At 38.3% G+C, this 12,814-nt stretch overlaps 2 protein-coding genes across 3 annotated transcripts in view; one reads left to right on the forward strand and one right to left on the reverse strand.

Annotated features, from left to right (window-relative positions):
• LOC107598384 (leukocyte receptor cluster member 8 homolog) overlaps positions 1 to 6,284 on the reverse strand; it is a 13,559-nt gene extending 7,275 nt beyond the window's left edge. The window contains exons 1-9 of the mRNA XM_016289696.1: positions 5,987 to 6,284; positions 5,189 to 5,327; positions 4,952 to 5,089; positions 4,382 to 4,456; positions 3,860 to 4,280; positions 3,114 to 3,291; positions 2,803 to 2,973; positions 2,457 to 2,675; positions 2,171 to 2,335 (exon numbers count right to left, since the gene is read on the reverse strand). Coding sequence (XP_016145182.1) covers positions 2,171 to 2,335; positions 2,457 to 2,675; positions 2,803 to 2,973; positions 3,114 to 3,291; positions 3,860 to 4,280; positions 4,382 to 4,456; positions 4,952 to 5,089; positions 5,189 to 5,327; positions 5,987 to 6,027 — 1,547 coding nt within the window. The 5' untranslated portion in view covers positions 6,028 to 6,284. The remainder of the gene's footprint in view (positions 1 to 2,170; positions 2,336 to 2,456; positions 2,676 to 2,802; positions 2,974 to 3,113; positions 3,292 to 3,859; positions 4,281 to 4,381; positions 4,457 to 4,951; positions 5,090 to 5,188; positions 5,328 to 5,986) is intronic.
• A 1,170-nt stretch (positions 6,285 to 7,454) lies between these two features.
• Positions 7,455 to 11,629, forward strand: LOC107598403 (gamma-aminobutyric acid receptor-associated protein-like 1). Of its 2 annotated transcripts, none has more exons than XM_016289726.1 (5): positions 7,455 to 7,762; positions 9,651 to 9,740; positions 10,105 to 10,183; positions 10,454 to 10,572; positions 11,279 to 11,629. In XM_016289726.1, the coding sequence occupies exons 2-5, from the start codon at positions 9,651 to 9,653 to the stop codon at positions 11,342 to 11,344; spliced, it is 354 nt and encodes a 117-aa protein (XP_016145212.1). In that variant the 5' UTR covers positions 7,455 to 7,762; the 3' UTR covers positions 11,345 to 11,629. The 2 variants fall into 2 exon arrangements, with proteins under 2 accessions (XP_016145212.1, XP_016145211.1); XM_016289725.1 differs by having other exon boundaries at positions 7,457 to 7,706.
• Positions 11,630 to 12,814: the final 1,185 nt, after the last annotated feature.

Here is a 12,814-nt window from a genome sequence, read left to right on the forward strand (position 1 = left end):
CCCATACCCCCCACAATCCGCCGCATCCCAATTTAAAATTAAGTGTACTACAGAACCCCTAAACGGAATAAATAGCCTGCGAGATGGGAGGATAAAAAAATATTTCAATACTTTCTCTCCCAATTATATCGTTGGGTAATTATACTGTACATAAATTGCGGGCATCAGGGAGCCGCTACTAATATGCAGGGCATTGAAACCGCTTTTGAATGCGCACTCTCATTTTACTTTTACTTTCGAGATTCGCGATCACACAGACTAAATACTATGGATTTCAATGGTACTGCCGCTACCACACATTTTACTAGATTAGATATTTGTCAGTGGTGCTCAGTACCTGCAAATCATTCGCCATTGTCCTATCAGTCATCTCTCCTTACTCTGTGTATGTGGTAAGTGAACTTTCATGTACTATAATGTAATAGTCTACCGCTAGCAAGCGGCTAACCATGTCCCATTAGTGTCTCCATAGAACGCGTTATTTGTTTTACATGCCTTTCTGCATACGGATTCACACTTCGGGCACACCCCCTAACCCCCGATGTCATCGTCCATCAAGATGTTTCACTGTAGACATAGTCCGATGCCAATTTGGTAGATATCACCCAAACCTAATAAGAGGTCATCGTACTAAAAGAATACCCTGAAAGTTTCAGAACTGAAAACGTCCTTGTTACTGAAATAAAAGCTTTTATTGACATCAGGCCCAGCGAACGCCAGATCCTGGAACGTGCCTACCTGACATAATAGATAGGTTAAACTCCGCCTCCACAGAAGAATATCATGCCGAATTCTGTAGCCCCGCCCACTGATACGCACATGACAGTCAGGGGTTAAAGCAAAAAATAAAAAAATCTTTTGACTGAATTTTTCCTCAGCCAAACCCCCATTCCACAGCTATACCTGTCACACACCCAGTTTAAGAGCAGTGTTTTCTTGTAATTAGGAGCGCTTGTCCTCCTAATTTTAAAAATGTAGGAGCACCTTCAGATCAATAATAAATTCTGATCAAAAATTTGCCTTCCTAATATGAGGTGACATTTGACTCCTTAAAGTGATTTACAGGGGCATTTTCTTTTTACCTTTGTAATGGCATATTTCTAATTTTATTAAATGTATTCAGTGTTTCCTAGGATTTTTTCCAGCTGTGGTGGCAGGACTATTTCTCATGGACCACGCCCCCTCCCCACCCAAGAATCACGTGCACTCAGAATTGAATTTATTTTAACTAAAAAAAGACATAGTAAATAATAAAATAAGAACAAATAAATTAATGACAATCAATGGCACAAACAAAAACAATAAGATACAAATTAAATTAACAGTACTTTAATTTTTTCAGTTAGGTCTATAATCTACTCAACTGTAAAATAACACTGGATAGTCTTCACTGTATAATGAAAGGCAGCAGGAGGTTTATTTAGGCTGCTGTGTCTTTAAGACCTCATGCACGGATCTAATATACTGTTACACATGGCTCTATGCTTACTTTTCTTTTTAGGAGCTCTTGTCCTCCTAATTTCAAAAAATTTAGGAACACCTTCTGATCAAATCAAATTCTGATAAGAAATTATCCTTCCTAATCTGAGGTGACATTTGACTCCTTAAAGTGACTTAAAGTATTTTCTTTTTACCTTTGTAGTGGCATAATTTTCATCTGTCAAATTCAAAAATGTATGTTTATTTATTATGTTTAATTTATTTATTTTAACATTTTTATTTAAAACAATATAATAAGTAGAATAAGACAAATAAGTTTCCAATCATATGAAATTAGTATTAGTTTCTTATACTAATATATATATTCTTATATTAGTAACAGACACAGAAAGATAGTTTACTATGCAAAACTATTATCCAATCATAGCAGTGGGCGTTTACTTCCAAGTCTTCAATGCGGCACGCCCATAAAAAACCAAGCATTTCTCGAGCCGGCCTCAAAACCAGGGTAGAAAATAACCTATTACTTATTGATTTTGATGTTTCTGAATGTAAAAACCACGCGAACGTCATAAGTGGACCTCAGACAACAGTATAAAATAATTTTTAAAAGCCCGTTCATGACCCCTTTAAAGTGGCTAAACTGTCATACTGAGCAAAATGTGATGAAAACATTCCCTAAAGTTTGGTAATGCCATTTAATTTTGTTGTACAAACAATAATATCTCACCTCCGCCCTCTGTTTGCTTTGCCTCTTCCTCTGCCTCTCTCTCCTGCAGCTCCTCTACCTCGCTCCCTTTCTGCCCCACGGCCTCGGCCAGGCTTTTGTTGCCGCCGGGACAGTGAAAGTCGAAGATCACTTGACATGCTGCTGTCTGACTGAGAGCCAGAGTCACTAAAGGAGGAACACAATCACCTGTCAAATCCTACAGATCTCCAAATCCTTTCATATTTATACTGATGAATGAAAGTGATTGTATTAGATTATTAAGCAAGTTTGCAACCCTGTGCATTACCTGCGATGATGTCTACTCCGGTCCCTGTGTCGGCTGTGAGGTGACGGGGATCGTGATGAGGAGTGGGATGAGCTTGAAGAGGGGCTTCTTTGAGAAAAGACATTTCTGTAGTTACCCAACCTGGCCCCGCCCCTGCCACGGGTGGCTCCACCTCTCCCAATAGCATTCTCCTGAGAACGATGAGGAACCGGCTCCCAGCGAGACTGCTTTGGCTTCAAACTGATAAAGCAAGTGGTTGTTTAGTGCCAGTAGTTAATAGTTTGAAATAGCATATCTGAAGCTGAATGAACGAAGAATGCTGAACTGAACCAAGGGTAGAAAATTACAGAACAGAGATGCAACCCACTCTGGCAGTGGTTCTCTGGTCCAGTCGATGGTGTAAGCAGAGCCATCCTGTAGTCTGGACTGCAGAAGGTCTTTCAGCACTTTTTCCGTACGGTCCTTATCCTCTTCAGATTCGCAGGCTGTAAAGCAGCGCTGTACATACTCTTTCATGGCCTGTGGCCAGTCCTGAGGCCTACAAGATATATAAAACGGTTTACAATTATTTAAAATGACAATTAAATATGACTTAGTTAATATGGGTAATACATTGCATTTAAATTAGCACAGCTCTAATGATTTACCTCAACTTAAAATATTACCCAGTATGCTTACCGAGTTTGGGCACTTCCTGAGGAAGTGGTAGAGGTTGCAGCAACAGACCCAGTCAATGGGTTTGTCGCAGTGGGGGAAGCCAATCCAGGGGCCTGTTCACCTGGAGTAAAGGTATGATTGGCCATGACATATGGGCGTTTTTGTACATTAAATTTGACAGCACTGGATCCAGGAGCTTCTGTAAGGGAAGAAAGAGAACATTAGGAGGATATAATTAAAAGCACACGTTGCACTAGGGCTGGGAAAATAAATAGATGCATCACGAGTGGAGAAATTATGCAGCATTGATTCTGAGATTTTCCAAATGCATCGCGATTCTTTCTCGAGTAGGTTCTGAGCTTAGTTTTGAACAGCAGAGGGCACTGCATGCTTTAGAAACAGCCATACTCTGCTTGTTTCCAAATCCTTACACACACTTGAACCTAAAATAATCATTCATAAAGTTTGAAAAGGTTTAAGCGAGTTACAAGGGTGTTCACAGTGGGCTGTGTTTACATTAATCTCACATCATAAAAGCATTCGGAGCAGAGGTGAAATTTTGACTCAACCGAACAAGCGCTCTTCTTCATGAGCGTTTGAGTGTGCGGATAAAACCTAAATTAGAGCGCCATCTGCTGTTAAAATCTAAGCTCAGAATCGATTCCAGAGAGAATCACGATGCATTCGGAATCGATCCACAAATCGATTCTGCATCGATCTATCGTCACAGCCCTACGCTGCACACACATAAGCGCAGAGACACGTACGTTTCATGCGTTGCCACAGCTGCTGGCCACCTTTGTTCATATTGCTATTGTTAGGTTTCTTAGCATCCACCCTGCCTGGGCCTCCGTACGGGCCCTGTCCTGGAGCCTGCTGCTGAGGGGGCTGATATGCTGGAGCTTGGTAACCCTGGTACCCTGGCCGAATGTGTCCTGAATTGTAGCCCTGCATCATAGGGTTTGAATCAGTGGGGCTGTATGGCATGGTACAATTAGGGCTGTAGGGGGTCTGGGATGATGGAGGGGGGTACTGGGCATTGGGTGGGGGAGGTATAGGGGGTGGAGGAGGGGGTGGGGGCTGGTCAGTGGATGTAGGACTCTGAGGGGGTGGTTGAGGGGTTGCAGGAGGAGGGGGCTGGGAGGAATAGCTGGAGGACTGATCTTCCATCATAGGCATAGCAGGGGCCTGAAAAAGAGAGGGAGGGATCTGTGAATTACTTAAAACTTACAAAAATAGTTGATATACATGGCCAGCATGAATTCAGAATGATATATGGAGGTCTATACCTGTCCAGTGGGTGTAGTGGGTGTCTGGTAGCCTCCTTGAACACCATACTGTCCTGGAGGATATGGTCCTCCATACTGAAGGAAAATATATAAATATTGAAACAGCACAAAATAGGTGGTACTAGCACAGTCATGAATTGCACAGTTTCTTTTCATATTCAGCTGCAGAGGTCTTATTAAAGGCTCCAATGTTATCCAACCAAAAGCATTCGATTTCTTTTTTTGTGAATATTATTTTGTGAATATTAATAATACAGCAGACAGCACCAGATCTACCAGGATACATTTCCAAGGCAAGGTGTATTTTGACACATATCTGAACACTGCTTTAGATTAGAGCATGTGCCAAAAGCATAAACACTCGTGCAAATGCTAAAATGTAGATGCATGTCAGACAGTTCCCTGTACTATCAAACAGCAAAAAGGCTAGTATTATACTTGCATTTAATTCTAGTATCAATGTAACAAGACTATACATTTTAGGAAATATACTTCTAATTGTGACTGAGGTCTTAGGGCAAATATATATAGGCATATTCTGTAAGAATTTGAAGGAGTGCATTTATTTACCGGAGGCATGGGGTAGTAGTAGTTATATGGATATGGGTAACCAGCATACTGTTGTTGGTTCTGTTGATACCACTGTTGATAGTATTGCTGCTGTTGTTGCTGCACTGCAGAAGAGTCTGTTGCCTGATAAGGTCCGGCCTAACAGAAAACAGAACAGAATCAACCATTTACCCACACAAAAGAGGCATAGACAAGTAAAGCAACTAGAAACCACCTCTACTCATAAAAAACACTAACCTGTTGGGGGGTGCGATTGGTTGGTGAAGTTTTGGTAGAGTTCTGACTTTTACTAATGGAGGCTAGAGCCTGTCGGGCTTTTTCCCATTCTGGGTTCTCATGGACTTGCCCTTCTCCGCTTGAATTACTACCATACGGCCTGTGCATGACAAGGTAAATTTGACTTTAGGTTACACAATATCTAGAACCTTCCTGTATTTTTTACATACAAAAATACAAAAAGTTCACATACAAATAAAACTGAATACATCAGCAACCAGTATATAACGTTATAATATTTGCACACTTTAAAATCTGCAAGTTAGTTTTATATTGAGTCACGCATATAGTTATTACGCATACCGTGCCTTGTTTAGATAATTAATGGCATAAAAGAGTGTTGGTTATATACCATAACGGTAATATTACAGCCTTGACTGGCTATCCGGTAAGTTAGTCAGGCCTTTAATAAACAAGCCAAACGTAGAAACGCAAGTCAAATTCCAACGTGGAATAACTTTTCAATGTAATTTGAACTAAAATATTAATGTTAACAGCGACGTCTTCGATCTAGACTAAATTGAAAAAAATTTATCTAAATTGTTTTTTTTTTAATTATCAAAAGACGATATAATTCGCTGAATATCCACCAAGATAAAGCAGCTAGGCAAGCAAACGCTAAAACCCTATGGACATTCACACCAACTTTTACATCATACATGCTTGGTAAAGGTTTCCGTTCATAGAATGCAGTCGTTCAAGAGTCAAAGTGATGTAGCAGAAGATATATGGTTTGATAAAAAGGATTTATAATTTTACCAGTTTGGTGTCGGGGCTTGCTGTGCCGCGTTCGCCGCCATTTCCCAGAGCTAACGTTACTAGCTACTTCTTATCGCGTCCGAAAATTCTACGCAAATATGAGGAAAATTATAGTTCTAACGTTTAATATAGGATGCTTAGTAGGAAATCGCGAACAAAAGCTGCTTAACAAGGGTTTATACCGAATTCCTTAAATATACCAAGTTTCAGTTGACATTAAAATTATACTGGAGCCCATATCAACTAGCTCGCCGAACTCAGCGTTTGAATGTCAACACCTCTAACAAAATGGCTGATGATGATAACACCGGAAATTCTGCCGCCTTCTCCCGCACACCAACTATACCAGCAGCCTGAACCGCATATCTATGCTGGAGCGTGCCACAGAGAAGGAAAAATAGGCCTTTCTAGACATAAAACAATCCAGATTAAATTGACATTGAGACCCAATTCTGATCAATCTGAAACATTTCTAAAAATATACATATATTTATTTTTATATTCAGCCCCGAAATGTATGCTAAGTACAATATACAACACAATAAAAACAGATTTAAAAAGGTCATTACAAAAACAAGTTTCATCGCTCACACAATAATATAGTTTCAATAAATAAAAACAATAATAAATACAGAAATATACACAAGCACATCCATAATTATAATCGTAAAACGTCCCCTCAAAACTTTGATTTTCATAAGTATTATTGTAAAAATGTTCCCTTTGATACTAACTTGAGAATCATTGTGTAGCAATTTATTGCTCCTTCATGCATCACCCTGGATGTCCTGTGTGCATCTCTTTCTGGGTCAGTCTGTTTTCACTGCTGTGTCACTGTATAATAAAGCCACTTAGCAGTATAGTGTTGTATACAACTGTATACTGTTTGTCTATTGACATTTTCTTTTCTCTATATTTTATTACTATATTGTTATTTATAATTTATTGTCTATTCTATTTATTATTATTATTTTTATTACCTTATGTCTGCACTGTTTGTACTTTCTGTACTGGAAGCTCCTGGCACCAAGACGAATGCCTTGTGTGTGTAAACACACTTGACCATAAAGCTCTTTCTGATTCTGATTCTATATAATTGTATTACTGTATTGTAGCCCACTTTATTGTTTCTGGGTTTAACTTTTTCTTAGATTTGTTTGTTTATTTGTTTGCCGAAAGGACACGTAGGACGTTCATAAGGAATGGCACTATGTCTAGAAAACTTCAGAGAAGCGTACTGTCTCTGTCCTGGGCTGCTACCAGAAGCACAGGCTGGTTTCGCCAAGATAAGGACACGTCAGGCACGTAACGCAGATACACTGTAGCGCTCCTTTCATTGGCCGAACTTTCCTTTATTTTGATTGGTTCCACTGACCAAGCGGACCCTTGAGTGACAGCTCACTCTGGCCAATAGAAGCACTGTAAAAACATTTAAACGCCGTCTCCTCTCTCTCTCCTAAATAGCTAGATGCCATGTCAGTCTATTTTTATGCTTTTCATTGGCCAGGCCCCAGAATAAGGCGGTACATTATTTGTTGTTGTTGTTAGTGGGAAAAGTGGACCAGTCGACATCTTCAACATAGAAGGCGACTTAAAATATATAAAGTGATTGAGTTTTGGAAGTCGACATCCTTACTGCGCTGATTCGGCCACCTGATATTCGTCCAAGTGGGGAAGACAGGCGTTGTATTTCACTGAATCCATCAGCACCCCATCCAAGGTATGCTTGGTGTTTACCACAACGACCAGTAAACCCAGTTCGCGACTGTGGGTAAGGTTAGTTTCATGCTGGAAACGAACGTGAATTTGTGGTGACTCAAAGGCTCAAACCCCAACCCCGCGGTCACCCGCACTATTTCACTTTTGTTCCTGATCGAGGATTTTGCAGCTCGCGGCCTTACGTCATCAGCAGTTGTTATGGGCGCAGCTATCTTACATTATCATGCGCTTTCTGACGACAGCAGATTGTTATTGTTTATTATTAAAAGCTGGGTTTGTGGAAATTGTACAGTGAGTGTTCCCGGAGCGGCCAGTGCTGTGGAGGACATGTTTTCGCATTGCAGCACTCCTTGTTGCAACTTCTTTTAGCAACACCATCATGAATCACAAGCCCACGTGATCTGCTACAGTATATAGAATTTCTGGCATGCTTTTGCACACTCAGCTGTTCCGATGTCAAAGTATGTGGGAGTAAATGCAAAAAATGTCATATGACACATTTAATTTGTGTTCTAACGGGATGTGTGTTCATGTCTGTATTATGTAATGTTCCTCTGCAGGGCATGAGAGACTTTGGTGAATGGTTGGGTGAACATAAACAAAACAGACAGGCACTGCAGCCGGTGTTTTGCACCCTGCCAGATTATGCATCCCCTAGTATTGGTAGGTTTAGGAGTAGGTGTGGGGGGAGGGGTTAGGATTAGGGGTGGGGCTGGGATTAGGCAATCATGTAGCGATTTTAATGGAGGGGGCATAATCTGGCAGGGGTGCAGAATTCGGCACAACCAAGCGGCAACCTCCCCCTCTCTCTCGTGATATATTATATATATATTACCTTATTAATTCTTTAGTATAGCAAACAATATGACCTCCTTACCTGCAGTCCTAGCCCAGAATTCAAGTTTAGGTGCATTTGACTTGGCAGCAAAGTACCCCCAAAAGGATTCAAAAGCATGTCTTTATTTGCATTCACGTAATGAATACTAATGATCACAGAGCTGACTGGCCATACAATGCTTTATTCATCAATTAAATAGATGAAATACAAAAATGCAATGGTACACAAAAACATTACATGCAATTCACAATTGCTATAAAAACTTTTGAAACATTTTTCTGTGCAGTTGCTATTGTTAACAAGTTTCCAAATATGATTTTAAATATGGCTTCATAACCTGCAGTCCTGATCTAGATTTCATAAATAATACTATGTTTGCATTAACTAATCTACTAATTAACCATTTTTAATGGTTAATTAAAAATTTAATTATTTTCGATTATCCGGGAGTGACGCGTCCACTTTTGAGTTTCAAAAACGCTCTTCGGAAATCTACGGGTGACGTCACGGACACTACGTCCATGTTTCTATGCAGTCTACGGGCACAACACCGGTCTAGTTCTAGTAATAAAAGATGTTGAAGCATTTTCCACAACCTTTGATAAAACGGCATTAAAAATCTGTTAAGTTGTGCAGGTTGAACTAATGCAGACATTGTGATGGTTTAACTTTGTGACATTTCTATCTTTATAATTATTATTAAAAATCTTTTCGATTTATTATGACTTTTAGCTATTGTATTTTGACAAGCCTGTAGAAAATATACACGTGGTATGAATTTGAACATATGGCAGAAGTTTATGCCAGCAACATCTGGACTGAGGGCAAAGGAGAGGAAGAGCCCATGGTGGGATGGGAGAAGGCCCAGAGAGTTTCATGGAAAAATTATTTGTTATCTCTAAAATATACTGACTGACTTGATTAGATAATAAATGTGTTATTAACGATCATTTGCATATCTCATTGCAAGTGTTTTTTTTCTGCCCGTGTTTGAATTATAATAACTAAGGAGGATGATTTTATATATCAGATGAGAAAGCCTGAGATGTTTTTGTTTGTTATATTTTAATGTTGATGTTATTGTTCATGTGTGTGTTTGGCCCTCAGATGTCTAGCCAGTATCAGCGAAGTGTTCCACTGGAGGTCAGGAGAGCGGAAGGAGAGAGAGTCCGCACCAAACATCCAGATAAAATCCCGGTCAGTCTCACGGTTGGAAACTACAATAACAAACAATAATACATTTCTGTTACATTAAGACATTTTTTTTTTCACCCAAAATTGAAAATTCAGTGATTATTTACTCACCCTCAGGTCAATCCAAATCATTCTTCTGCAGGACATAAAAGAAGATATTTTGAAGAATGTTGGTAACCAAACAGCTTTGGTGACCATTAAAAAAAATGTTTTTGAGGCATTTATCGAAATATATTTTTGTGTGTTTCACAGAAGAAAGAAAGAAAGTCAAACAGGTTTGGAATGATAGGAGAGTGAGAAAATAATGACAGAATTTGAATCTTCAGAATATTATATTGGGTATTTACTTGTTTGTTTGTCTCCTTAGATAATTGTGGAGAGAGCTGCAAGGTCACGGGCCCCTGAGCTTGACAAAAAGAAATACCTTGTTCCTTCAGACCTCACAGGTGACAACTCTTATTTCATACAGTATATGCTCCCCAACAGGATGTTATTAAAAAAAAATAACATCTGTAAATTTACAGCGGAAATCAACTCATCTTATGATTGCCAATAAGCATTGCATAATTTTATACCGGGATATTAAGGCCTTTTCAATTTTTTTGAGACTGTCTGACCTTAAACTTCCCTATTCCTTTCTTCTTTAAGAAAGAAATGAAACTGTTAAGTTTTGATCTGACTGAGTTTCTCTCCACACCCTCCTCGTCTTCTTCCAGTCGGTCAGCTCTGCTTCCTGATCAGACAGCGGGTGTCTATGAGACCAGAAGAAGCGCTCTTCTTTTTCGTTAAAAATTCCCTCCCTCCATCCAGTTCCCCCCTCTCTGCGGTGTATGAGGTAACTTGAGCACCCTTCCTCTTCATTACCGCTGAGTAAGATACTGAACTTTATTAGCATAGGGTGTTCAAAAACTAATTTTGTTTTTAAAATGCTAAATTAGTAATATGATTAATAAATAAATTCATGTTTGAAAATCAAAAATGGAAAACTGAAAAACTTAATATAGCTAATATACACAATACCATTCAAAAGGTTGGGTCTGTAAGATTTTTTTTTTTACGTTTTATAAGTAGCAGCTTACGCTCACAAAGGCTGCATTTATTTGATTAAAAAAAGTGTAATCTGTAGTATTGTGAAATATTATTACAATTTAAAATAGCTGTTTTCTGTTTGAATATATGTTAAGTCCATTACTCCGGTATTCCAAAATGCTGATTTGCTGCTCAAGACACATTTTTTATTCACATTTCTTAACTTAACGTTGAAAAGAGTTGTGCTGCTTAATATTTTTGTGGAAACCATAATACATTTTTGTTCAAAACTGCATTTTATTTGAATTTTTGTAACAATATAAAAGTCTTTACTGTCCCTTTTGATCAATTGAATGTCTTTTTTTTTGGAAAAAAAAAGTATTTATTTAAAAAATAATAAAAATTCTTACGGACCACAATCTTTTGAACAGTTTATACGCAGTTTTTACATTTAAAAAATAATACTAATAAATTGTTTGATCTAAATTTATCATCTCTGTCTCTCTTTTTAGGAACACCATGAAGAAGACCTGTTCCTTTACATGACATACAGCAATGAGAGTGTTTACGGTGCCTGAGATGAAGGATGAAAGGCCTGAAGGGAAGAGACGGAGAAAGAGAGAGAGAAAGATGATACATTATTTTACCACTATTATCCCATGTTCAATACATGGTACCTACAGGGTTCATTGTTCATAAGGGGGACTAAAGGGTGCTGTTTGTATTTGTCAGTATTCGGGGGAACTACAATGCGATTCATTAAACAGATTATTGGCAGTAAAGCTTCGGGACTTGAGAATTGAGAGACACTTACAAGAAAATAAGAAAATGTAAGGTCAAAAACAACAATAGAGATAAATTTTTTGTAACAATATAAAAGTCTTTACTGTCCCTTTTGATCAATTGAATGTCTTTTTTTTTGGAAAAAAAAAGTATTTATTTAAAAAATAATAAAAATTCTTACGGACCACAATCTTTTGAACAGTTTATACGCAGTTTTTACATTTAAAAAATAATACTAATAAATTGTTTGATCTAAATTTATCATCTCTGTCTCTCTTTTTAGGAACACCATGAAGAAGACCTGTTCCTTTACATGACATACAGCAATGAGAGTGTTTACGGTGCCTGAGATGAAGGATGAAAGGCCTGAAGGGAAGAGACGGAGAAAGAGAGAGAGAAAGATGATACATTATTTTACCACTATTATCCCATGTTCAATACATGGTACCTACAGGGTTCATTGTTCATAAGGGGGACTAAAGGGTGCTGTTTGTATTTGTCAGTATTCGGGGGAACTACAATGCTATTCATTAAACAGATTATTGGCAGTAAAGCTTCGGGACTTGAGAATTGAGAGACACTTACAAGAAAATAAGAAAATGTAAGGTCAAAAACAACAATAGAGATAAATTTTAAAAAAACAATAGTAGAGTAAGCAAGTATTCATTTCATCTTTCTCTCCCAGGACCGAGTCATTTGTATTTAATGCAAATAGGTTTTTGTTTTTTGTAAAGTATTATCAATAACTTTGTGCATATAATAAAAATCTGTAAAATGTTTAAGCTTTTTTTTTGTGTGTAAGTTTGTACATAATGTTTACAGTATTTGTTTTGGTGGAAATTAGGTTTAATTCATTATTTATACTACTGCCATTATTTATATTATTCAGCAATTTTTTTAAATACTAATATTTAAACACTTAACCATATAGACCAGGGGTCTCCAAACTTGGTCTTGGAGGGCCACTGTCCTGCAGAGTTTAGCTCCAACCCTGATTAAACACACCTGAACCGGCTAATCAAGGTCTTACTAGGCATGTTAGAAACTTCCAGGAAGGTGCGTTGAGGCAAGTTGGAGCTGAACTCTGCAGGACACCGGCCCTCCAGGACCGAGTTTGGAGGCCCCTGATATAGACACCAGCAACTCATAGAAACAGTGTTTGATATGTTTGAAATGTCTTTTCCTATAGGATAAGACATGACTAGTGGTTTGAGTCATTCTCACAGTATGAAAAAGAGAGAAGTGAAGGATATCGTGGCGATGTG

This window comes from Sinocyclocheilus grahami, unplaced genomic scaffold (assembly GCF_001515645.1).
Source record: "Sinocyclocheilus grahami isolate Dianchi unplaced genomic scaffold, SAMN03320097.WGS_v1.1 scaffold251.1, whole genome shotgun sequence".
Taxonomy (NCBI): Eukaryota; Metazoa; Chordata; class Actinopteri; order Cypriniformes; family Cyprinidae; genus Sinocyclocheilus; species Sinocyclocheilus grahami.